At 34.5% G+C, this 26,791-nt stretch overlaps 3 protein-coding genes and 1 long non-coding RNA gene across 8 annotated transcripts in view; all 4 read right to left on the minus strand.

The window, feature by feature from the left end:
- Window positions 1-11,821, minus strand: part of LOC122628005 (nuclear factor of activated T-cells 5-like) — a 30,208-nt gene extending 18,387 nt beyond the window's left edge. The window contains exon 1 of the mRNA XM_043809781.1: window positions 11,576-11,821. Within this exon, the coding sequence (XP_043665716.1) occupies window positions 11,576-11,651 (76 nt within the window). The 5' untranslated portion in view covers window positions 11,652-11,821. The remainder of the gene's footprint in view (window positions 1-11,575) is intronic.
- LOC122628059 lies at window positions 10,138-11,207 on the minus strand. Its single transcript, XR_006326971.1, has 2 exons — window positions 10,572-11,207; window positions 10,138-10,233 (listed from the first exon to the last, which is right to left on the minus strand). It is a non-coding gene; the product is annotated as an uncharacterized LOC122628059 (long non-coding RNA).
- A 1,898-nt stretch (window positions 11,822-13,719) lies between the features above and the next one.
- On the minus strand, window positions 13,720-24,198 carry LOC122628041 (uncharacterized protein At1g10890). 3 transcript variants are annotated; one of them, XM_043809856.1, is made up of 9 exons: window positions 24,007-24,196; window positions 22,583-22,633; window positions 19,296-19,431; window positions 18,314-18,400; window positions 17,009-17,364; window positions 16,548-16,688; window positions 16,289-16,429; window positions 15,861-16,016; window positions 13,720-15,081 (listed from the first exon to the last, which is right to left on the minus strand). In XM_043809856.1, the coding sequence occupies exons 3-9, from the start codon at window positions 19,369-19,371 to the stop codon at window positions 14,968-14,970; spliced, it is 1,071 nt and encodes a 356-aa protein (XP_043665791.1). In that variant the 5' UTR covers window positions 19,372-19,431; window positions 22,583-22,633; window positions 24,007-24,196; the 3' UTR covers window positions 13,720-14,967. The 3 variants fall into 3 exon arrangements, with proteins under 3 accessions (XP_043665791.1, XP_043665794.1, XP_043665793.1); XM_043809859.1 differs by lacking the exon at window positions 15,861-16,016 and having other exon boundaries at window positions 24,007-24,198; XM_043809858.1 differs by lacking the exons at window positions 18,314-18,400; window positions 19,296-19,431.
- Window positions 24,199-25,187: 989 nt separating this feature from the next.
- Window positions 25,188-26,791, minus strand: part of LOC122628002 (transcription elongation factor SPT6) — a 6,971-nt gene continuing 5,367 nt past the window's right edge. For 2 of the 3 annotated variants that reach the window (XM_043809764.1, XM_043809766.1), the window contains 4 exons: window positions 26,509-26,747; window positions 26,190-26,430; window positions 25,672-26,101; window positions 25,188-25,572 (listed from right to left, as the gene is read on the minus strand). In XM_043809764.1, coding sequence (XP_043665699.1) covers window positions 25,371-25,572; window positions 25,672-26,101; window positions 26,190-26,430; window positions 26,509-26,747 — 1,112 coding nt within the window. In that variant the 3' untranslated portion in view covers window positions 25,188-25,370. Of the gene's footprint in view, window positions 25,573-25,671; window positions 26,102-26,189; window positions 26,431-26,508; window positions 26,761-26,791 lie in introns of all 3 variants that reach the window. The other variant, XM_043809765.1, reaches the window with a different exon arrangement.

Genomic DNA, 26,791 nt, shown 5'->3' on the forward strand with positions numbered 1-26,791 from the left:
AAACTCGAACGATATTAGTGTTGCTAGTACCACCGTTAATGTAAATTCAACTCAACGGTCTCATTGATATCGTTAATTATAATACGCAAACACAAACGTAATGACGCTTATTACGATCCTAACGATAGATTGTCTAGAGTTAGCAATTAATTTCTTCTTATCTTTCTTTCCTCGTTTTGAAAATCTTTAGTCGAAGGAAAGAAAAGAAATCGAAGGGAAATCACAAACATCGTGACCGGCAAATCGAACTTCTTCGAATCGAACTTGGCCACGACGTTACGTAGCGTTTTTTATAAGCGTTCTGAGTGAGACTGAATCCAATGATTAAGCCTACAATCCGATCGTTAGAAGCGATTAGAGTAATTAGACCAGATGCTGCTGTTGACCAACGTTTACTTGACGCACAACATAATGCGATCGTTTGAATCGTCCTATCGCACGTCTGATCTTCTTTGTAATGACAAAAAAAAAAAGACTAAGGCAATATAGAATACATACGTAGAAACTTCGTTTAAAAAAAAAAAAAAAATAATAAAGAAACAAATACATAAATGTTTATTGAAATATATTTATATAATAAACGAACGAAAAGCAGAGAAATATAAATATAAGCGAAGTATAATAAATAGATGATAAAAAAAATAATTAATTATATAAATACATAAACAAATGAGAAACAGTGCGTAATGTATATGTGTATCGTAATAGATGCGGAAAGATAAGTATAATAATGATCGTAAGTAAAAAGGCGTGATGATAAGATGCCAAATGATTTGTAGAGAAAAACGTATCGGTCAAAAGAGAGAAAGAGATAAAAATAAAGATAAAAAAAATGGGGAAATCAAGATCGAGCAGAAAAAAATAAAACGGAATATAACGACGCATTCTGGTGCGTTCAAAGAAACAAATTAATGAAAATCGACGCGCTTACGAATCGACAAAGAGAAATTCAACAAACAATGATTCATTGTCAGTCTGAAAATTACATCAAGTTTTACTTTTAATCTCTTTTTCTCGCCATGTTAAATTCTAACGTTCACATAGATATTTTTCGAAACTTATCGCAAGTCAAAGAAAGGAAAAAGGTTGCTCGTAAAAGAAAATTGAGTCTATTGTTAGAAAAAGGGTATATACTTTAAAATGTTATTTCGAAGAAAAATAAAATTTTCATTGTTTCCAATGAAAAATAAAATGAAACAATGGAAACAATGAAACCAATTTTTCTTAAAAATATAATACCATGTCCTTTAAACGTGTTCTGAGCATACAGGTTATAATTTGCAGGTAATATTTGCTTCCCTTTTCCCTTTTTTATGAGTCTTAAAATATATTGATTTATGTGCCTTTTCCCAATAAATGTAAAATCGTAAAAATCCGACCCTTTTTTATTTCATTAAATATAATTAATCATTAAGTTACAATCTTTTTATATGTTATTTAAATAATATATAACATATAAAATTAAATAGAAAAATGAACAAAAAATTAAATTTTTTAAGTGAATCTTATTCTATAAGTCGGAATGAATAATTTTCATTATTTCCAATTCGTTCCATAAAGTTATATTCATCATCTTCTTTCCTTGAAAAAAAAAAATAAATTAAATAAATAAATAAATAAATAAATAAATAAATAAATAAATTGTACAAAAGCATAATCGTTAAGCGAATCTTCATAGTCGCTCGACACTACGTGATATCTCCTTTATACGTTATATATGATATTATAACATACACACACACACACACACAGAGATATACGCACCTAAATCGATTTACAATATTTTACGTAGACTTATATACTCTTTTTCCATTAATGAGTCCAATTATTCTCATATAAAATCAAAGAGAAAATATTTTGAGTCATTCATACGTCAAACATAGTCACCAGAATGAAATTCTATATATGTATACGCGCGCGTGCGTATGTCGTCGTCATCGTCGTGTATGTGTATGTGTGTGTGTGTGTTTGTGTCAAGAAGATAGTTGAAATCTTTCTCATATAGTTATTATTGAAATATCGAAAAGATTATGTTTGATATTTATGAAAAGTCACATTTAAATGCTACGTTAATTTTATTTCCTAACGATTAGGAGCAAAAATCCATCTGCAAAATTATTCGATAGAAAACCTTTAAATAGTATCTAAAAATAATAAATATCTTATAGAAAATTCTCATTCGAATAATCTATGAGCGAGAAACTTAGAAATAATCTAGGAAGGATTTACGAGAGTGATTGATATCGTTTAAACGAAATATAATGTCAGTTCTACGATTGGAAACGATCCAAGTACGATTTAGAAACGAAAGCATAAGTTTAAAAATTATTCGAACGAACCAAATGATCGTACAAGTGAAACTGGTAAGCGTCGTTACAACAACACAAACATCTGCGTCTAGTTTTGTTTCTCTCCTCCCTTCTTTCTTTCTTTCTTTCTCTCTCCCTCTCCCTCTCTCATTCTCTCTCCTTGGTTCTCTTTATTTCTCGCGAAAGCATCAACAGCAGAAAGATCGCGAGTCTTGTATGGATCGTTAAACGCAAATCTCGTTTCTCGCCATCGTACGATGACCCGTCGTGCTTATTTATCATCGAGCTCTATGGCATGTAACTATATATTGTTTCTACGACACGTATTACATCCAACTATTATCCATCCTTTCTTTTCTTTCTTTTTTCTTTTATATTTAGCTTTCAACAAATTTTCGATTAGTATCACGAACGATCGTATGCAGAGCGCATTCATTTAATAATAAAAGTTCTGGTAATAATATACCGAAAAAATTCGTTCGTAATAAATCTGACCGAGGACGAGTCTTCTTATTTATTCACTTTCCAAGCGATTGACCTTTGCTTTGCTATAAACGTTATTTAAAGTATAACAATAGAAGATAGACATCACGGTAGCCTCGAAATAGTAACCTCTCTTGGATTTAACGCGTAAATAACATAGAAGAGAAAAAGAGAGAGATAGAGAGAGAGAGAGAGAGAGAGAGAGAGAGAGAGAGAGAGAGAGAGCGAGAGAGAGAGAAAGAAAGAAAGAGAGAAAGGAAAGAAGAAAGCAAGAGAGAAAGACAGAGAAGGAGAGAGAGAGAGAGAGAGAGAGAGAGAGAGAGAGAGAGAGAGAGAGAGAGATAAAGATAACAAGGGTCATTTATTTGTCACGAAGCACAGTCCAACTTTCTTGGAAAACATCTTTGAATTCAGGAAATACATATGATCCGATCTATGACTCATGGATTCTTTAAAAAGAAGTAGTAAGTCGTCGATATTTATATATACGTGTTTTCTGTTAAGAAATGTTTACATTTCGTGTAACTGTAACCGTTTAGGTAGGTACTGATCAATATTAAAAAATAGTTTTGTAATTCGGAATTATCAAAGAAACGTGTGTGTGTGTGTATATATTTTCACACTTATTCAATAATACATATAGTTTATCGATTCCTTAACGACCAACCATTGTTATCGGTGATAACTAATGGGCCAATAAATAACTGTACGATCTTCTGTTAGCTTTTTTCCGTTTTGTTTTTATTTTTCTTACAATACTGTAATACTATCTTGTATATTATTTTGTAGATCACATGTTTTTACCTCTTTTTTTTTTTTTATCTCTATTAATCATACTCGATGAATGATTCGAGATATGTCCAAAGTATCTTATATTTTATCTTTAATATATATTTTTTCGTTAAACGAATGTTGATTCAAAATTTGTTGAAAAATTTCGAGTAATAACCACGCATCAATTTTTATGTTACTTTATAAGCGCATGATTTTTTTGCCAAGTGACCTGAAAAAGATTCGTCACTCCCTAAAATATAAGCATATAACCTTGAATAATATATATTTAAATTATGTTGATGAAGGAGATGGAGCAAAATGGAAAGTTGCTTCCAACGTTGTAAAGAGACTCACGATCGATATCAAAAGCGATCGGTCGTTGAGCTCCACTATTCCGAGATGAGAAGTCGCACTTTCTTGGACACAACTAGACTTTATCGGTGGGTAGACGGCCTGCTATCAACCGTGGTTCTCACAACTACAGAAGTCATTGATGATAACGTGAAACCCTCGATAGACATACTTACAAAGCATCGAGAAACTTCTAACTCCGTATTTGCAGACTGAATTTCAAATTACACGCACTTTCCATCGAACATTTATCTTATATCAAAATTCTTTCTTTTTTAATCATTTTTAATCGCGACAGTAAGAAGTTCCTTATTTTTGATAATAATAAAAATTGTAACAGGCGATTATCAACGAAACTACTTGAGATATCAAAAATTGTTTGAGATTTATGTGTTTCATATCAAAATCTATATGTCTGCGTAAGTGCGTACGTGCGTACATTCGTTCGTGCGTGTGCGTGAGTGTGTGTATGTGTACGCTTTACCGTCTAAACAAGTGGATGGATCGACTTGAAATTTATATCAAAAATCAAAATATATTTCTATAAAGATCTAAAGTATGTAGTTTCGTTTGAATTTGACTTAAATTTTTCAAATGAGTATTTGAAAAGAATTTATATATATATATATATAATTATTGTACATATATAATTATGTATATATATTATAAATATATATTAAATATATTATTAACTATCGATTAATTATGAGCTACAGTAATTGTACTTATTAACAAAAATGAAAGAATAAAAAAATAAAAAAAATAAAAAAACCAATGACGACGACGACGACGACAAAAATAAAGCTTTCTTGCTGAAGATTCAGAGGACAGAAATCTCTAGCTAATTTTTGATTCATTCATTCATCTCTCTTCTTTTATCTATCGTGACGAATACTTCATGATTCGTTAGGATTCAATTTCGTTATTGCATATTCTTTAAATATATCGCGGAGATCGTAATAGTAATTAATATGAAGAATTGATTAAATATCTCCCATTAAACATTTTATTGCTCGTATTTAAAGATCAGCTTATTTAACGATTTTAATTTAAAAATGATAAAATGTCTTCATGACTATTACTCTTATTTTTTTCTCAAAAGATCTTATTCAATCTTATGAACTTATACGCGTGCTTACACAGGTTATCGCTTAGACCAGTAGCAGCGAATCATTGTAAACATGGCTTAACGTCCCACTTAATATCCAAGTCACGTGCCTACTTAATAAAATATATCTGGTTCTAAGGAAAAATGTCGCACATCGAAATTTCCAAAAATTTCAATTTACGCATTAATCGAGCTATATAATATAGAATTTGTCTATTTATAAAAAAAAAAGTAACACAAAAAGAAATTGTATATGTTTCAAAAAATAATATTATTTGATCGCAGAGTTTAATAACAAGAGATTAATTGGTGTTAATAACTTTAATATGACAATATCTTAAAAGTGAAAATATTCGAAGTTTTTCCTTACAGCAATAAATATAACATCGTAGAGACTGATTTTCTTCGGTTCCAAAGTACCGTCGCGGATAAGAATAACACAGTACCTACTTGTTGTTGACAATTTTATCATTTTACGAACTAGATGTTACGAGCGTGTACCAGATTTTCGTAACAAATAAGAACGATTGTTGTTGTCAAATAATATTGTTACATTATTATAATTCACATCAATTAACAAGGATTGTTTGCTAAACAATTTTTTCGTCAAAAAAAAAAAAAAAAAAAAAAAAAAGAAAAAAGAAAGAAAAGAAAGAAAAAAAAAAGATTGTATTATCAATACTTTTTTTCTTTAATTTCTATACTGTATATACGTATAAATACAATATGCAAATATTGTATGTACATGTATTTATATGTATGAATACATGTATATATAATATGTATATTTCCATATTGTATGTAGATATCTATATATACGATGCACAATAAGAAAATTAGAAAAAAAAAAAAAAAAATATTAGAAAAGAATATCGTTAAAAAAGTACTTCATTGAAATACTTTCTTCTTCGTTATTAATAATCAACTCTTTTATCTTTTAATTTATATTATATTTATCTGTTTTAATATCTATTTTATCTATTTAAAAGAATAAACATGATCGTTCTATTGAGTTATACGAAGAAATATTATCGAACGAATGAACTTTTGAATGTTTTTCGTCATTTATCAGTACGAAGCTAAATCATTAGATATCGATCGACGATGGCACTTTAAAAAAATTAGTGTTGGTTTCTAATTTGTCTAGACATCAGAAAAATATATGATAAAATCGAACGCTTGTGAAAGAAACGTATTGTTGTCTCGTGGAATTTAAAATTAATCTTCCCCTTCGTAATAATTTCATAATCTTTTGCAAAGTTATCTGCTTATAAACGCCGATCGAATAATAACGACGCGATATCGTTCATAGACTGTATGACGAGTTTGATGTTAATTAGTTATCGATCGAGGTGGACAGGTGTATCTACATGCATATATATTCGCAAGGTTGACTCGTCGCAAGAAAATGAAAAAAAAAATGTGGGGTCAGGATGCGAGGAAGGGAGGGCGATGGAAGGTAATGAAAAAAGTAACGAAATGTTTTTCATTATGTAAAAAATGTTATTACGTTTCGTTATTCAAGGTGTAACAGAACTTCGAGAATAAATTTTTCATATTAAAAAAGAAAAAAAGAAAAGAAAAATAGTTTTATCAACATAAATCCGCAAAAGACGTAATTTCTAACTTAAAGCATTCAAGTATGATCCCTTCCATTTACTTTCATAAAATATTCAAAACTATACCGAAATATTCTCCTGCTTGAATATAAGCTACATGCTTGTTATTTCATTAAGTATCAAATACGCTTCGAAATTCTTCTTTTAAATTTAGACATTATTGGAGTTTTATGTATCGTGTGTTTGTATGTATGTATGTGTTTGTGTGTTATTCATTTTATTGTGTTTATGAGACAGTGTAAGTACATAAATTAACGTATTCACGCAAATGCACCTTATTTATGGTTTGACAAATGGCAATGCACTCAAATTATACTTGAAAGTATAAATAAGTTGAAAAGGAAGCATTTTCGGATCTATGTTGATAGAATCTTTTTTTTTTTCTTTTCTTCTTTTTTTCCTACGTATAAGGAATCCATTTCTGAAGTTTCGTCGCGTAATTTTGTTAAGTCCAATATTATCTACGTCTGTGAACGAATGCATAAACGGAAGTACTCGTTGAGAGCCACTGTTTCGTAAATAAACCTGGTTATCTCTGTGGCATCGCAAAATATAACCAAGTTCAAAGAGACTACGCCGTGTTACGATCAGGTGTAGCACCATCTTCAGTCAATAGCAATCTCAAACTCAAACCAACGACGAGCACTACTACCGAGTTATGCTTTATGAATATAAAATCTATTCGCGATGATCGAGGATCGTAAGAAAAAAAAAAAAGAGAAAAGAATAAAAAAAAAAAAAAAAAGATTGGCGTACGTGTGCGCAATGCTGAACAATCATTAATGATCAGTCTTTATTCCACCTTGATGTTTTATTTTAAAGAAAAAATTAGTTGACGATGTCCGAGTGAAGAAGGGGGAAAAGGGAGCAAAATTCGTCTTACGTCATTCTACTAGATTCTGGTCACTGGTGTAACGCGTGATATTGAGACATCACACCGACTATAAATTAACGTTTATCGACCTAGCCCAGGTACACTTAAAAGCAAATTTCGTAACGTCTCCTAGCTAGAAGAATTCCAATTCGTCTTTCAGTATCGATACTCAATTACGACACACGTTCGATGACTTGAAACTTCCGACTCCTGACAGTCCCTACGAGTTTCTTTTAAAAATCGTAAATTAAAATAAAAGAACGAGACCAAAATCGATTTAATATATAATATCAAATTGAATCAATTTAATATATATATATATATATAATATCAAATCGAATCAATTTAACAATTTTTATTATTCTAATATTGATCTAAATTTTATATATATATATATATATATATATATATATATATATATATATAGATAGATAGATAAGACTTGCTCGTTGAAGTTATCGAAATAAATTGATATAATACGTAATTTCAATCATAATCGCATTTTATAAAACAATCTATCATCACCTGTAATGAAATAAACAAACAGTTAAAAATTGTTTGTCTTGGTAGATATTACGTAAAATATTAATACACGTGCACGATTTGAGAAACGTGTTAAGCCAGAATCTCTTCTCAGCCGTTATCATTACCTCGCATTTTTCCGTTCCAATTATATACACAATCCAAAGTCTCTCATTAATCATAATTAATAATGAAAAATTAACCATAGGCCAAGGTCTTGATTTATCTTTCGTGAGCTTTCCAACAATGTCTGAATATTCGAAAACGTATGACGTATATGTCACTTACGAAACCAACAAAGGCTATAAATTGCTAATATATGTTGATGTTTACATATCCTCAAACGATTTTGATGACGTTGCAAATGGATGAAGCGTGAATTAAAAACTGTTATATCATTCACGTGATAGAGTGTGGCGCGTGCTATTTCAATAATAATAACATCAAAATGTTGAACATTCATAGGATTATGCGGTGTGCGTCGACAAATGTAAACTCGTAGACGTCATTTGGTTCGAACGAAACAAGTGAGACCACTTGTATTTCTTTACGATTTAACCAAAGTCAAGACCAAGATCGATTAAAATGCATTCTGCGAACGAAAAAAAGGGAGATTTGAAGAACGAGCAATTTTTTTTTCGAGGACAAAACGGACTTAAACTGGTTCTTCTCCCGTTGTGCTGATTTTTCAACGCAGATTGTTTTGGCGTTTAATATCCATAAACGTATACTTCTATATATACATATATCGCTATATATATATATATATATATATATAGAGAGAGAGAGAGAGAGATAAATGTATATATGCATGTAGATGTTGGAGATCGTAAAGAAAGATCCAAAGGCAAGGATTATAGAAATTCATTCATAGAATTCATAGAAAGCATTGCGTAGTCGTCGCGAAGGTAACTTCAACGATCTAACTTGTTAAGATTCGTCTTAGATTGATGATGATTGAGTCTATATTGCAAAGGCCTTGAATCGTCTCAACACCCAACCAACATTATCGCCGTCATCGTCAAACTCAAATTTTCTGGCCTCGCGAGAGAAAATTTATCACAGTAAAAATTTATTAGAAACGTAATCGTCGTTCGAGATGACACGAATAAGGCTTACCGATTGGCTTCCATCGATAAGAATTTGTGATAATGCTGGTACTTCATTTGACCACTCGAATTTTTATCAGGAACATAAGTGTCTTGCTGACGATACGCACGATCGTAGTTCACTATTTGACATAGATTTTTTTTCGTTGATGTAAATATCAATGTACTTGTATACATTGATACATTGTACATATATATATATATATATTTTTTAAATACTCTAAGAAGAATTAAAATGTGTAATACCAATTATTATTGCAATCATAGAAAAAGGAGGAAAACATTAGAGAAAAATAAGAAGAAATAAATGTAAAGAATAATGAAAATACATATCGCGAAGAATTCGAATTCCAAAAAAAGGAAGAAAAAATAAAGATCAACTTGATTCGTTGTCGTTTCTATCAGGTTAAAAACATCGATCGGCGTCTTTATCGTCATGACAACGTATGTGTGTACATATAGGATCGCCCATCGGCCCGATGTAAGGCGATCCAACACGTTCTACAATGTATCGCACGTGGCAATTCGCGTTGGTGGGGCTATAAGGGTACCGGGTAGAGGGAAACGAAAGTCTGTCAGAGAAGGAGAAGAGCGCCGGCGCACATATCGTTCCTCTATTTGTTATCTCTCATCCCCTCCTTCTTAATCTATTCTTATCGTAGCATGCCAAGAATGCACTTTCACGGTTTCGCCAACACGCAACCCGAAGCGTCGTCTGACCTCCACGATCCTGGCCTATCCGGCAAGATCCAAATCTTCCTTGTAAATGTTTATGCGAACACATCTTAATAAAATTTTACGTTACTACGTTTTAAAATTTATAAGTGACGTAACCTGTTGAAATAAGAAATCTTTCTTTTAAATATTTTTTATCTTGTATTTCATGATATCAATCATATATATTTTATTATTTCATATTTATTGTCGTCGAGTTAAATTAAAAAAAAAAAAAAAAAAAAAAGAAAAAAAGAAAAAAACAGATGCAAGATTAAACAAATAATTGAAACAATTTTAATACGTTTTCGTACGATACAAAATCAAATGTTCGCGGTCTTTGACAATTGACTACTCCATCGCCATGTTTCTGTTGAGAAGAAAAAAAAAGCAGGTTAGCAACGACTTATTCTGCGTTGAATAAACGGGTGAATGATTTATCCATAAAATAGAACGTTATTTCATATATAAAGTAAGGGGAATATATGCGGCACGATTGCATTGATGATAATTGTGGTTTCGAAGCGTCAACAATACCGCCAATCGAAGGAAGGAGCGAAGTTCAAATCCGTCGATAATCACGTGCTTGCTCGTCTTTTTACATGCGTGTGCGTGTACGTATATGAAAAGACAAGATGAGAACACATAACCTCCAAAATGTAGTCGCGTATATAAAAGGCAGCACCGTTTATGTGTACCATTACGCACACGTATTCGATTCACATAACCTCGAAAATCGCAATGGTAGAGAGAGATAGATAGATAGATGGATAGATAGAGAGAGGAAGAGGGAGGGAGAGAGAGAGAGAGAAAGAGAGAGATAGAGAGAGAGGAAGACGTCATCGTTGCCGTTTTCGGATTACTAGACACGAAACGGAGTCGCGTTACTTTCTCAAAACAAACATTCAAATTCAAAGAGAACGCGACGTACATGGATACGTACGGCAGCTCGAATTTGTATTTTCATTGTAAATAGACACATCGTTCCGATCGAACAGCGAATCAACCAATACGCATCTACAAATATAAAACGGAAGAGTGTGTATGAGTGCACGCACCCATACACGCGCGATTTCTATCGCGAAAACGCGCGTGACGCGATTAGTTAGCATCAGTTGGCACGCACTCGAAGATAGCACACGGTTCATTTTCAAAATATAGAGAAACTGAAACGATTTTTCGTCCTTTATTAAAAACAGAGAGAAAAAGAGATCCTACAAAACGTATAAATATACACAACGTTACAAGGTTACGATCTCGTTCTCCGTTTCTCTCTCTTTCTCTCTCCTTATGTTGTCATACCATTACGTTGCTTTCTGTCTGTCTGTTTCTCTTTATCTCTCTCTCTCTCTTTCTCTTTCTCTCTCTCTCTCCTCTGTCTTCCTCCATCTTTCTTAGCGCGCTCATGTCGTCTCTTTCATCTCAGATCTGTTTTCCCCTTTGCATTCTTTCACGGTCCTTCAAATTCTTCGGAGATCTCATCGCGATAACTAACTACCGCGAGTATCTCGACGTAGATCGTAGATAAAAGTGTCAGTTCCGTACGATCATCAGATTGTTAGACGACGTTCGGCCATGTTTTGTTGAATAGAGGATGGAAAACGAACTGGAGGGAGCAAGGTACGCAGCAGGGCTATCTCGTCGTGCGCCGGCCGAACCATTTCGCGGATTTCCTCTCTCTCTCTCTCAGTAGCCAAAAAGCAACGACTTACCGGCCGCGGCTTTGGTGCTTTTCTTCCCATGATGCCTCCGGTTCTTCCTATCCCATAAGCGACCCTTCACCAACATCGTACACTCGGTTAAACGCAATTTTTCTCGCTCCTACTCTCGCGTCTACGCATTATTATTCACCCGCGGCGGCAGCCATTTGCCCTCTACCTTCTCTCGCATCCTAAAGCCTCTGCCCCGTCGTTTCGTTTAGCCTTTGGCTTTCGGCCATTCCACCATCTGTGACGTCAGCCAGGAACGTTTTAGGAAATGCTCGAACCCCATTCTTATAACCTATGAAAATATCGTTAAATGTTCCGTCGGAAATTGTTCTTTCGAAAAAGAGAACGAAAAGAAAATAAAAGGTTGAAAGATCCTTTCAAGATTGTTGAATTTGCGACTGTCGAACGTCTCGCAACAATAATAAAGGTTATTTTTTTTTTTTTTTCTTACCTTTCATCTATTTCCGAGTATGATCAGAGTAGTAAAAATAGAGTCTACATGTTTGTTGTAACTATTTTATCGACGGATGATAGCACGTGTCTTCGTTGACTCGAATCAACGTAGACGCTTGCGTCGTAACGCATCCGTTGACTCCGATAGACATAAATAGTATTTTCTTTTTTTCCAGCTAGTCTAGAATGAATCATTTTCATGCAGAAATCTATATAAGGAACGGAGCTGGGTGCACGATCTTTCAGAACGTAAAATTAGAATTGAAATGATAAATTTCTTGTTAATTGATTATAAACGGAGAAAAGAAAACTTAACGTTGATTGTTTTGATAGGAAAAGATGATAAGGTATAGGAAATAAATTTAATATACATATGTTGCGTGTAGGTACGGCCTTTTACTTCACACAACCAGGATTTCTTCCGAACACATATTAATCTTCGACACAAATGAAATTAATTTCAAAGGCAGCCAATCGCACAAAAAATGCCTTTCAATGATTTTGAATTTTTATATGATCGAGCATTTTATTCTTTTTTTTTTTTTGTTCTTTTCTTTTAAATTTCTCGCATCTCAACTTGCTTCTGTCGTTGTGCCACTAAGAGACAATACCAAAGCTCACATGAAACCATACACACATTGTATAACTATATATATATCATCGCGTAGAAATCTATATAGGTCTATATATATATATATAATCTATATATTTATATATATATACTTTTTTATTTACGTATTATAACGAAAAATTAAACGAAAAAGAAACAAATTAAGAAAGAATCGTAACGTACGCACACGTGCAAACATTATCGAATTACATTACGCCAAAAGATTGCAATAACTACATATGTAAAAATAAAGGTCACTTGTTTCTTGCTTCATTCGGAAGGAAAATATAGCCAGGATTGTACGAACGTCGAGAATGTGTTGCTTCCTTCGGTCTGTCGCGCGGAACAAATGATAATATTCGACATCTTTAAAATAAAAAATACTCGCGTATAAAAATTTTCACTCTTCGCCATCCGCTCGTATTTATTCTCTGTACCACATATATATATATCGTAAATCGCTCGTCGCAAAAAATCCTTTGTAAATTTTTCTAATTCCGTAACAGACATTTCAAAGTTTTACGAAAGATCATTCGCGAAAATGGTATGAAGGACGAAAGAAATAATTAAGAGCGAATGAATGCAATTAAGTTTCATTATCACTTTTGCAAATGTGTTTGTTTTGTACCCGTGCAATTTTTGTAACAATACCGTGACCAGAGCTGTGATTAAACTTTACGTTACGATTTCTTTTTTCGTTTTTGTCTCTTCGAAATCGTTAACAAACTATTATATAAAAAAGAAAAAGAAAATATATATATATATATATATATATATATATATATATATATGAAGAAAATGCAATAGCCCTTTGAAGAATGTTGTTTCAGATCAAATAAATCTTTCGTATTACTATTAAAGATTTTTTTTTTTTAAAAAACCCTTCCAGCGATGATATATAACACGAAAGATATAAACCCTCTAGCCACGGTATTTATACGAGCATAGAGGAATCTCTTTCTTTCACTCTGACTCTTCGTTTTTTTTTCCTTCCTCTTTTCTTTTTCACTCATTCTCTCGCGCACTCTCTCACTTTGCCACTACACATTTTGACAAATAATTAGGTCATCACAGAAGCATCATATTATCATATTCAATTAGACTATATATTTGTGAATGTTGTCGTTCTGTTAGCGCAGTAATATTACAATGATCGAGTATAAAATGGTTTCAAGTTTTTCAAGCCTAGTATAAAGCACTGTTATAATATATATATATATGTTATAAATGTGCTTATATGTCGGCACATACCACATATGTACGTCAATATATATGGTATGTGAACACACATATGGCCGCAATTATCACTTAATATCTAACTATAGCGGTAATAATTATCTATTATTTATTCTAAAAACGAAGTTAAAAACGAAAGAAAAAGCTGCGTGTGCTGAGAATGAAAGCTCCGATGACGTTACGAATATAAACGTTGAATTATTTCAGTCGTTAGAGATAACAGCCAATGTGATTATCACGCATGTAATTTCTAATCATTAATCGGTAAAAAAATAATCGTTAAGGCTAGAAAACATTAATAAACGTCTAGTAACAATAGCATAACCATAAAAAAGAAAAAAAAAAACAAAATATACTCTTAAGACGTAGCGAAATAAAAAGAATTACGTCAAATACTCTGCGCGTGGTTAGTTTTGTTGTATTGTTTTTTTGTTTTTTATTTTCTCGATTGTGCAAGCAAAAAAGTGACCTAATACATTGTAACACATAATTCTATTCGAGATAAGATCTGTTTGTAAAACTCATAAAATAATAATATTTAGATTATAGAACAACATCGTAGAAAGATAGAAGGCAGTGTTTTATGCACGTATCGATAAGGAAATAAAAGAAAAAACACAAAAACAATTAACGCAAAGTCTAAGCCGCCTTGTTGGCTAAAAATTTTTATTTATTAATTGAATAATTAAAGATGACAAATAAGATTATATCTTTCATTTGTTTCAAGTTATTTAATATCGTAATCCGATAATAAAAATGAATTCTATGAAAGGATCGCAAAAAAGAATTAATATTTAATCTAAATATTATTATTGAATAAAATTAAATTAGATAATAATTGCAATGTAAATTAAAAGTAACTATATTAAATATTAATTTCGATTGCGGTCCTTTCTCGTTTGTAGAGTTCATTCTTATTAGTAATTACGATACTAAGTAAGAACAAAGAAATGAAGTCTGTCATCTTGAGAAACTCATTGAATAAATAAAAATATTCAGTCGACAAAACGGCGCGCCAGCGAACGATTCTTTCTGCGAGTACACGCAGGGAGGCTTATCAAAGAGAAGGCTTAGACTTTGAGAAATAAAAATTAATTTAGCCAGAACTGGCAGTTTCGTTTTCGACGGGCAGGATATTTTGATCCTCCCCTTTTCCTTTCTGTCCGTCCATAGCAGCTTTCTTCTGCCTGACGATTTCTGCGCGTTTCTCCTGTAGAAAAAGAAAAAGAATAAAACGAGCGTGACTATTGTACACATTATTAACGTAACAATTAAAAATGTTTATTTTTCCTAACTAGTCTAATGTTTATATATCATGCTATCTACAATCAAGACAAACGTACATTTTATGTACGTTTGCTATCTTACGTAGGATATTAACATTGATTTATTGAACGAGGATGAAAACTTTTCGAACGAACGATAATGAAACGTCCTCTTTCAATAAGTAATATCAAATCAGTATCTGTACAAGATGGTTGAATGCTATAAAAAAAAAAAATCGATTATCCGCTTATCGATGTCTCTCGATAATCTTGGACGTTCTCGTGCATAAGTTTTTAGAAATGTATATTTATGTATATGTACGCAGGGTACGTATATATATGCATCGCACATGTGATTTACAAATGCATGGCCATGCTGAAAAAAGAAAAAGAAAATGATAAGTACGCGTCATGTATACAGAATAGTAACGGCTCAAATCTGCAACATAATGTGTCGAAGCGCTGCGACATTCCCTCAAAAAAAAGAAAAAAAAAAAGAAGAGAAAGAAAAAGAAATAGAAAAGAAAGAGCGAGAGAAAAAAGAATAGTAATCCAAAAAAAAGTGATTAAATCGCTGTCTTATGACCTGTACGAAGACTTCTGTCATTTTTACTAAACGAATAAATACCAAACATAAGGTATATAATAATAAGCCGTTATTTATCACAGGGGGAGGACGATACACGATGAGAATAGAAAATCAAGAAAGAGGGAGGGAAATTACATGCTCGCGAATAGCCTGCACACGGCGTTGAATCTCTCGCTGTCGGTTTAGCTCCGCAGTGGATACCCTCTTGTCAAATTCGAATTTTTTCACCAGAAGATCTCTCGTGGCACACTCATCCACCATCTGACGTACTTTCGCTATCTTCACGGTATTCTAAATGACCATGTCAAATCCCTTTAAAGGGTCTGTATCATAAAAAGTTGGGATAGATACGAGGAAGGATTTCTACCGAACGAAAGTTGGACATTACTTTAATGGCAAATAAGAAAAGAGAGATGCATGCCGTTCTTGTTGTTTGTTTGTTTGTTTGTTTGTTGTTGCTATTATTAGATTAGAAATCCTTCCAGGATGAGCTCGAAACTAAACTATAACTTTTTAATACGAAATAATATTATCATGATAGGTAAATTAGTCGTATAACTCACGTAATTACGTAATTTTTCCTTTTGTTCGCGTTCCAGACTTTCTCGGCGTTCACGAGCTTGGTCAAGCTTGCCTTGAATCTGAGATTCCAATTGTTGTACACGTTCGGTCATACCTTGACGTACACGAGCGGCTTGTTCCTCCTACAATTATGAACGAGTTATCGTGATCTGCATGGAACTTGATAGGACAAAAAGTTGTCTTACTAATTAATATCTGACTTTTTGTAAATTTGTTTAATGCAATGATCATAATACTGACATGCTCCTTAAGGCGATCCAACATCCTTTTAATATTCTCGTCGCGTTGAGCAGCAGCAGTCTTGAGTTTTTCTTCGACAGCGCATCGTACTTCTTCAGTCTGCTGTTCAAGACTCAGACGAGACTTCTCTACACTCTCCAACTATTATTAAAGAAAAAGAATTAATAAATTGTCAAACATTTCTTACATAAATATTTCCAATTCGTAAAAGTTAATCCTTTGCGACAAAAGTACGAAATATTCCTCTGTGACGAAGTACTTTGACCGTTCTACTTTTAATTAAAATTAACATAAACGTGAATTTTCCAAAAATAAAATTTTCAAGAGAATTTAAGTAAAATTAATTTGATGAATTTTATAGAAAAGTAATTGATCAATATGTACGTGAAAATAATCTTGATTAACGGATGTTACAAAAAAAGAAGTATTACAAGCGCGAAAAATTGAAATTATTAACTTACATGCTCCTTCAATTTATTCTTAAGTTCTGCGATATGAGCTTCTCGCTTTTCTTCGGTGTTGTTCATCTTTGCGTCCAAGGATTCGCGAGTAGCAGCTATGAATGCGGCGCTGAGTTCATCCTTCTTACGAGCAACCTCTTCGATCTTGCTGAGTTTCGCGGAAAGAGCTGCGATCTTATGAGATTCCAAGGTGAATCTTCTTTGCTCTGCTTCCCTCAACTTATCCTCGATAGGGATCTGTTGAGTCGGCCCGGTGTGGGGTGGTGACGGTGCTCTCTTTGGTGCCGTTGGCTCTGCCAAGATTACCTCATAGCAAATACCACCCTTCGATTTCTCTTGGCATCGTATTTCGGTCGCTATAATAATGAGCGAAAGAAAATTTCAGATCGATCGTTTCTCTCGTTAAAATTTAACCTTATGCAAGAACCGTGCCAAGGATGTCTTTCCTTCTCGTTTTATACAAAAAGAAAAAGAAAAAAAAAAGATGGCCGACCACGGATCAGGAATAGAAGAAAAAGGAGAAAAAGGAAAAGGAATAGGAGGAAGAAGAGAAGGAGGAGTGGTAAGAGAGGGGAGAAAAAGGCTCTAACACAGAAAAGTAGTTACGGAAGTATGACTCAGACGCACGAGAAGGAAGGATCGATCAGAGGACGGCGTACGATTGTCTCTAGGCGCCGCGACGTCTAGCGTCGACACACGCACCACCTCTCTTCTCCTCCAACCATTTTCTCTCTCTCTCTCTCTCTCTCTCTCTCTCTCTCTTTCTTTCTTTCTTTCTCTTTTTCTCCCAACCACCCCATATATCTCCTAGGAGACTATTTCTACGTGCAATTCTCCGGCGACATTGCGGCGACATAATCGTATCGCCTGGGTCATTGCACCTGATCGATATCGTTAATTAGCCGTTTTTGCTTGGATTTATTTTTTCGGCGACGCGAAAATGGCCAATAAAAGGATAATTTTTAGAGACTGTCATTGAAAAGGCAATCTCTATTTTGAAAATTTTTATAACAAAGCAATCCCGACATCGATCGCATTATTTTGGAGTATGAAGCAAACAAAAAGAGAATGTCCTTCCACCCTCTGGTTTTGGCGGACAGCCAAACATTACCCGTAAAGATAAAATATTCACGGGGGCAGTATTCATTAGCCGTGCAACACGATGTTTGATATTTTATGAACTGAGAGTTGTGCGTAACGAGTTTCCAGGATTTGACGATACGTTGATAGTTGATGATTTACTTGAGGAAAAAGAAATTATGGTGAAATGTGTGATTAGTAATGACTGCAGTACGATGTACTTACTAATAAACTTCACTTTCTTCGGTTGCTTGGTTCGCGCCCCTTTTCCAGTGGGCTTCTTGAAGGGCGCATTACCCTTCCTTTGTCCCGCTTCAAAAATTGACAACAATCGATAAGACCATTGAGAAAGTGATCGTCGAGTTATTACGTTTTCGAGTAAATAATAATAGTAATAATAATAATAACAAAATATCATTGGGATATATCAAATTGTAATTATCGGGAAATCGATGCAATTTTTTGAAGCATCGGGCAACTTCGTTAGCCATCTTGGGCCGCACCCTCGTCACTTTCGGGACAAGCGCGTGTAAAAGCACGTGCGCAGGGATTTTCCCTTTGATATCTGGATTTTATTTTGATAAGATCAGCTATAATAAATCCGGTAACTCTGCTGCTAAGTTCAAGAATAGATCGTATCAAAAGTTAACGTTCGATTTGAAACAATGAAAGTTTTACGAGGGAACTATCTCTGCGTATCAATAGTTCAATCCTTTTATTATTAATAAACAAAAGGGAGAAAAGGGAGCGTTCGATAAAGAATTCAAAATGGTTCTAAAGTAAGAACGTAAGAAATCCTCCGGAGGTTGGTACACAAAGGTACACTTAAGAGGTACTAGTTGGTTAAGGAAAATTGATCGCTGCAGGTACCTAGATACCTGGGATAATACTACCGAAATATTGATCAGCTTGGACTGCGGTAGGAAAGAATCTTTCACCACGTTCTTCCGTGATTAAGAATCAAATAAGCAAACTGAAATGATAACTCAAAAAAGTAATTATAACATAACATCAAATTACACCTGGCAGTCAAGTGAATAAACAGATTCTTGAAATATATCATAGTAACGATAAAAATAGAAATCACAGAGTCACAAGTTATCTTAGTAAAATAAAAAAGATCTCCACCGATCGAAATTATACATTCCCAATAATTCTGTATATACGACGTAGATAATGAAAAATCTTTAGGCAAGCGGACACTCACCTACGATATCCAAAGGTGCTTTGCAGCTGTGACAGAAGCACTGCAGCATCGAGTCGCGCACTAGCCCGATAAGCATGTTTCTGGTGTTGCTTTCTCAGCTGTGTCTTCTAAAGTCACCGGAGGGTTGCGTATGTTTCTTGATGAAAAGAAACGGAAGAAGAAGAAGAAAAGGGGAGAAAAATAGAAAGAAAGAAATATAGGTGTAGATAAGCGGATAGACAAAAAAGAAAGAAAAGGAAAAAGTAATGGACAGACAGAGAAAGAGAGAGAGAAAAAGAGAGAAAAAGAGAGAAAGAGTTAGAGGACACGTCGGACCAGCGTAGCGGATCGCCGGAAGTGGCTCCAAACTCGTATCTGGGGCGGTGGCTGGAGGGCGACTGATCCGACACGGTGCGCCACGACGCCCGGCGTCGCTCAATATCCACCCACCTTGGCGTTCTGCGCCCCATCAACCACCCCGCTCAGAGAAGCCCAACCTATACCCGAGCAGCAACCAACCCCTCCATCGGTGAAGAACGACGCCTCTGCGTCGAGGCTACCAACGGGTCTCCGACGTACCGGCTTCTACATGCCTATATTATGGATCCAGCCTAGCCGGTCGCTAGGCACGTGTGTGGAAGGACTACGTGCGCCCGTAAAATACCATCTGTCTGACCAACCCCTCTCTCTATTACGCTATTGCCTACTGTGAGAGTCACCCAAGTACCACAGTAGAATTCGTACGCAATTTTTTCACCCTTCCTCTCGTCCCCTATTCCGTAAAACCCATCCCCTCCCTTCAACCCTCTTCTTCTCTCCTTCATCAACTTGTTCGCGCACGCTTTCGAAAAGATTTCTAGAGGGGCTTCGTATTTGGCAGTGAACTGTCAACCCTCTTTTCCTTCTTCCTTTTTGGTTTTCTTCTTCTTTAAAATTTTTCTTCCGTATGACAACATTTGGGCGTTGTCCTTTTCTTTTTTCTTTTTTTTTTTTTTTGTTTTCTTGGAAACACGAAGAGGATTTGAATTTTTAATCAAATTAACGATAATTGGATTTGAAAACAAAGGGAAGAACGCAACGATTGATCGTTGGATTATTTGGAAAAAGTCGATTCGTTAATTTCGTAAGAATTTATTGCTATTCCAAAGGGATGAATTTGAACTCGGAGAAATTTTAGAACCCGAGCTCGTACTTTCCCGACTACGTATAAAAAGAGAGTAACATATTTACGATAACTGCTACCGTGACGGTAGTAAACTTGTCTCTCAACTTGTACGTTTATGTATACGTATGCATACACACACGCGCGCACACGCGCATACACACACACACGTCATATAAAAGTTATAGGATATATATATAACAGTCGTTGCGTGTAAATCAATTTACCGAAACATTTACGCGAAGAGTATTTACTTACATTATAAAATATTTTCTGTTCTCAATTAGATTAGCCTACTTCAGCATTTATATTAAATTAGTTCGAATTATCAGAGTTCTTTCGAATGAAGTAAAGCTACAAAAAAATAGGTTAGGCTTATAAAACTACTTCACTTTTTGTTTGTTCGTTTGCTTGCTTTTCCATTCGACGATATTCAATAAATCGATCGAATTATGTAAGCAAAATGGAGTTAGGCGGATCATGCAATCATGAGAAATTATTCGCGAATGTCGTGTTCGTCGTTTCAACAAAAACTCCCAAAAACGATTAAGAACAATGTAATAAAAACGATAGAAAGTATATACAACAACATCAACAACGGACTAGGACATTTTCTTTAATGAATAGCGTCGTTAGCGTTTAATTGGATTCCACAAAGCAATGAACCGTTGAAAAACTTGGGAGAGCAGTCGGAGCAAGAAAAGGAAAAGAGAGACGCGTCTTGTCGTACAGTAAGGTTACACATTTTTATCATGCTAACTCGTTCTCAAATGGAAGGAAACTTACAAGTTTGTTCGCATGACAAGACCAGAGGCCCTATTGTTTTCGATACAAATAAAAGATATTCTTGATTATTCTAACATATTCGAGTTTAATAGATTTACGGATTTTAAAAAACGAAGTTAAAAGATTCATATAATAATTTGTAATAAAATATGATATCAAAGGAACCATTTGATAGATTGAAGAATATAAAAACGGTACTCTTTCTGAATGTTAAGTGCCTAACTATCTAACTCGACTTTGTCACGTTCAGAACATAATGCCGGATATCTCATTCGTTTTTTCCTTAGTCTTTATTTCTGGTTCCTACGATCGATACGCGTCTCACTTTCAGCAGCTGAGACCCCTCGAAAGAGACGTGCCAGAACTGCAGCACTCGTCTTGAATTCCATTTAATGCGACCGATATATACCTCGTCCTCGAAATCAATTCGATATTCTGTTCTAAGGTTGAACAAAAAAGTCATCATTTCTTTTATTCGTGGACGAATATTTCATTTCATTTCTTCGTCTTCTATTCCTCCTATGATTTTAGATTTTTAGATCGGGATCAAAGATATGAAAGGTCAGCTACGAAGATAACTTTGGTTCTTCGTAGTAACATCAATGTGTCCGTTAATAATATCGCCGAAGGTGACTGGGAAAGCAAGTAGTTGATAACGAATCGATAAAGGTTAACGACATTTTGTGTGGTCCATTCTGACTGAAGGATGAGAACCCCTGAAAAGCAAGCAAGCAAGCAAACAGAGACAGGCATAGGCCAACTCGTACAGCCACTGCAGTCGACTCGTACTGCAGTTGCCACGATAAAACGTAGCCTGCACTCCTCCGAGGACACCAATAGAGGGCTCTGACCTTCTCCCCCTCTCTCCTTGCAGCGACTATCCACGCAGTGTTTTCTGCAGTCTTTAGGGTGTGTTCCTACCGTCACCTAAATTGTCTGATTCTAATTAAGGATCCTTAGTCAGAAAAGTCGCCACGCATCGACGACTCACTGGAAACTCGTTGCGCATCATTGCATAGCCTTTTTTTCTGTTTTTCTTTTCTTAAAACCTTCCCTCTCTTTCTCGATAAAAAGGGAATCGCTAATTATATTCTCTCGATAATTTGTTTTCGCGATAAAATCGCGATGACATCGCTCGTAATACCAATTAAAACTTCGTTAACGCGAATAGAAGATGTTATTGCTCGAAAAAGAAAAAAAAAAAAAAACGTTTTACATGAACACGTCGACGATGGATCGAATAAAATCGTATTATTAGCTCGATAAAATTTGATAGATCGATAAAATAAAGGAGATTGAGACAATGAGATAATAACGTGAAACATCTTATTTTCGTTATTATTGTTATTATTCGACTTACATTCGTTGGTGATGGGTGATTCTGCTGCGGTGGCCATAGCTAGATGTTTACCTGCAATGTAAAATTGCATTGGTTGATTAGATATCGATTGTGAACGAATAGGAAGTCACGTTATTAAAACATGTCCGTCGGACTACTCTATACTACCTGCAGCTTCGTATATTCTTTTTTTTTTCTTTTTTCTTTTTCCTTTACCCTCGCTAGTTCACCTACACACATACATATTCATATGCGCATATACTACGCACAGATACATAGAAAAACATAAACCTACATATACATAAAGGACACATGTACAAACATAATAAGATTTGTGCCTGTCCTTCATCGTGTTATACCGACGCCATCGAGGTCTCCAGCTCTTCAACGTGTGAAAACCCGAAGGCGAACAAAGAGATTGGCTTGAGAAATAAAGACGCTATATGTTGTACTGCCTGCTCGCTTCGATGCACTTTCTGTGTAATGCTTTTTTTTTTTTTATTACCCTTTATCGTGTTACTGAAGAAGTCTCTTTGTTCGAAGATCATGTATGTACATACATTTATATATTTAAAGATAAAATTCAAAACAGATATTCGATCAATCGTTTCCTATTAATTTCATTGATAATCGATTCGTTTCCAATTGGCTTGAAATCTTTTCCGCAATTAATAGAATAATGTCATGTATATGGTTTCGAAAAGAATGATCGATAGCTATGATCGAAAACAAAACTTGAAAGGGAATGGTTGTTCCTTTTATGGACAGATTAGTAAGTACGTACTTGAACTTGAGTATATAATGTTTAATGGCGTCTGTCTTTTTAAAAGAGTACAAGAAAGAAAAGAAAATGAGAAGGACATCCTTTCTTTCGAAGGTATAGAAAAAAAAAAAAAAAAAAGAAAGAAAGAAAGAAAGAAAGAAAGTCATGACCGTGTCTAATACGCATGATCGCAACGGGAAACGTGCCGCAGTGTTACGGTACAAATCGAACGAAAGGAACACTGCAGTCGCGTATCAACATTACGAAAGAATCGATCGTTTCCTCGGAAGATAAAAAAGCTAGAAATCCAGTGAGAACTCTTTCTTTGTCCAGTCGACGCGGCAAATACGTTCGCTGCTAAGCGTTTCAGTAAAATGTAATACAAAGAGCTTCGTGCAACCCCTCGTTACATCGTCCGTCTCTCTTTCTCTCATTTCTCTTAACACTTATCATGACTCTTATAAATTATATAAAGTAAACCGATCGTGATATTAACGTTTACATTCAAAACAAGAATATCTTTATAAGATTTGTACGTAGTTGTTTGAAGGAAAAAGTGAACGATATTAATTGGGAAGGAAGTAAAGGAATCAACGAATCTCTTTGTCTTAAATGATCGCGTAACTACGACGCCACTGTCGTTCTTCAAACTTCGTGGACTATTTTATTTCTTTGGACTTACCTTTTGAAATTATTATTTCAACGGTAACGATGAATTATGATGAAAAGCTCGTTTCGTCGAGATAATTGTAGTTTTTTTTTTGACAAGGAAAAATAAAGAAGAAATTGCACGCACTCTCGTCAATAATGCACTGTGATCTGAACGTTCGTCCGTCTCCGCTGGCTGCTTTTATCGTAACGTGCCTGTGTCCCACTGTTGCCCTCCGATTTGCTACACGTACGAACACACACGCGATTACCGATGAAAGCTCTGAAAATACGAACGACCCCGATTGGTCAATGTCCGCGATCCTAACGCCACCGGGAACGACACCACTTAACACTCGTACTCTCATTGGCTCGTTTGAATTTCGAATGATATGTTAAACGTATAAACTTGACACGCGGTAAACACTTCGACGGACGTTGTTCCTACGCGCGAAATGATTTCTGTCTCTCAATGATGATTGATGTATTCAAAAACTCAGCAGGAGATAATTCTCTAAGTTCTTGCTCTTTGATTGTCAAAACGTTTCGTTTTTGACGACTTTTTTTCGCGTATAATACATGCGCATTGACGTAGTTTTTTTTTTGTTTTTTCTTCTTTTTTTTTATTCATACTCGAAGAGTTTAATATCTGTTTTTGTTAAACAAATTTCTCCACAAGCTGTTGCGCGTTAAAACATTTGAAAAATATTTCTTTTCTTTTTTTTCTCTTAAACTATCATATATTATGTTTGATGATCGTTTTGAAATCTACATTTTATCTACATTTTTCTAACGACGCCATCATGTTTATTATACTAGAAGAAAATAAAAACTATTGTATCTTCTCGTGGCAGTTAACGGTTGAATCTCAAAAAAAAATTCATTCCGGATGAATCATGTCTGCGCCTCTTGTAACGAATGCTTGAACGCGTGGGAAGTAGTGACCGTTGTGTGTCTCTATACAGGCTTAAAAAATGTGCTCCCGAATATGGAGAAGAGGTAGAAAACTGGTTTCGATGATTTTCCATGAAGACAACGTTCTTTCCGTTTTACATCTTGAAGTACTTTCATAATAAATAAAGCATTACATACACACGAATTAGAATTAAAGTAAAATTTTAATCAAAATGAAGAAATAGTTGAGAAATAATTACTACTTGTGATTAAAATCTTTTTTATTATATAGTATATTTTACGAGTATACATACACACATACACACATACACACACATATGCGCGCGCGCACACGCACGCATACACTCATATATACATATATATTTATGCACATCATCAGCCATTATACAAAATACACGAAAAATGTATGAAGATCTATATCAATTATACATATTAATCATTCATTAATCCATGCTTTAATTTAATCTTAACTATATTCGCGGGTTAACTTTCGTCGTATAAAGGAGTACCATCTCCACTAAGAGACATACTTCGTGGACTAGAATTAGTAAATGGTGTGCCTCGTGGTGATTTATAGGATGGCGTGCGATTAGACGGAGTTCTATTTCTTGGAGTTGTCCTTCCAGTGGAATCTTCATAATTTCTTGGTGTTTTCCTAGATTCCTCATACCTTGGAGTACTGGCACTGTTAAAATAGAAAATGAAAAAAATTATAATGAGATTTTAATGAGAGAATTTTGTTATAATTAAAGATCTTATAAGATCATAAATAGCAATGACTTACGTTCCCCGTGGAGTGGATTGTTTTAAACGAGCCCATGCTTCTGCCGCTTTACTCCAATCCATGGCATCCCCAGATGAGGGCGTAGACATAGATGGAGTAGGTCTGTGAGATCGCATTGATCTCTGATTTACAGATGGCATCGATGATGATACTGGATGTAAGAATTGACCTTGATGATGATTTGGTGTCTGTTGCGTGTGATGTGGAGTATGATGGGGTGTTTGATATGGAGTCATGAATGGAGTTTGTCCAGAAGGAGTATAAGGTGTATTTGGATACGTATGCATTCCACCATAAGCTGTAGTACTTGTTGCTCCTGGAGTATGTGGTGGGTAATGATGCGGTGTCTGATTTGCTACTTGCGATAGAGAATGCAACATGTGATGTGGTAAATTTTGTGCTACCCTTTGTATTGCATCTTGACTCATTCCTGAAACGTAACATGTATACGAATAAAGTTTATGTTCTTATACAAATAACAATAATAATAATAATGACTAATGAACAAAAAAAAGTACCTGTAACTGCTCCAGGTGTAGCATGATAAGATGTTTTGGAAGTCAAAGCACCGTGTGGAGTGCCTGGTGTCAATTGGCCAGGTATTGGATCTCTAAAATGTTCTTTGAACCAACGGAATAAATCGTTTACTCTACTAAATATTTGTCCTCTAAATTTAAAGCCGTCTGGCGAAACGCTAATGTATTCATGACGGCATCGAATCCTAGGTAAATATGAAAGGAGAAATTTTCCTGGATAATTCTAAAATGTAAAATGTAAAATGTAAAGTTACTGAAACGTTTATGATTTATCATGTAACACTTTTCGCATTGATCCTACCTTAGCTGCAGATATGATATATGGAATTCCACCCGGATTTTGTTTCTTTTGCTCTTTCAATATTTCTTCGGCTTTATCTTTTATACCTTCGACGTCTGTTTTATAATATTTAAAATCTAATAATTCCGAAGCATATGCAGCCATTGGATTGACGTGTCTAGCAATTATTTCATCTAAGTCTTCAAATTCTTCGTTGCCTATCCATAAACTATGTCCCAGGGAAAATGCGTTTTCTTTGCCTTCTTCTCTTACATCAATGTGTTGATAAATATTATCTGTTACT

Source organism: Vespula pensylvanica, chromosome 3 (assembly GCF_014466175.1).
Source record: "Vespula pensylvanica isolate Volc-1 chromosome 3, ASM1446617v1, whole genome shotgun sequence".
In the NCBI taxonomy this organism is placed as follows: Eukaryota; Metazoa; Arthropoda; class Insecta; order Hymenoptera; family Vespidae; genus Vespula; species Vespula pensylvanica.

Excerpts from the sequence above, each read along its gene's own strand:
- LOC122628041 (XM_043809856.1), bottom strand. The coding sequence starts at position 19,371 with ATGCTTATCGGGCTAGTGCGCGACTCGATGCTGCAGTGCTTCTGTCAC. Across the intron at positions 17,365-18,313 it reads GAAGAAAGTGAAGTTTATTA|CGACCGAAATACGATGCCAA; the intron begins GTAAGTACATCG and ends TCATTATTATAG. Across the intron at positions 16,017-16,288 it reads AGGAAAAATTACGTAATTAC|AATACCGTGAAGATAGCGAA; the intron begins GTGAGTTATACG and ends ATGGTCATTTAG.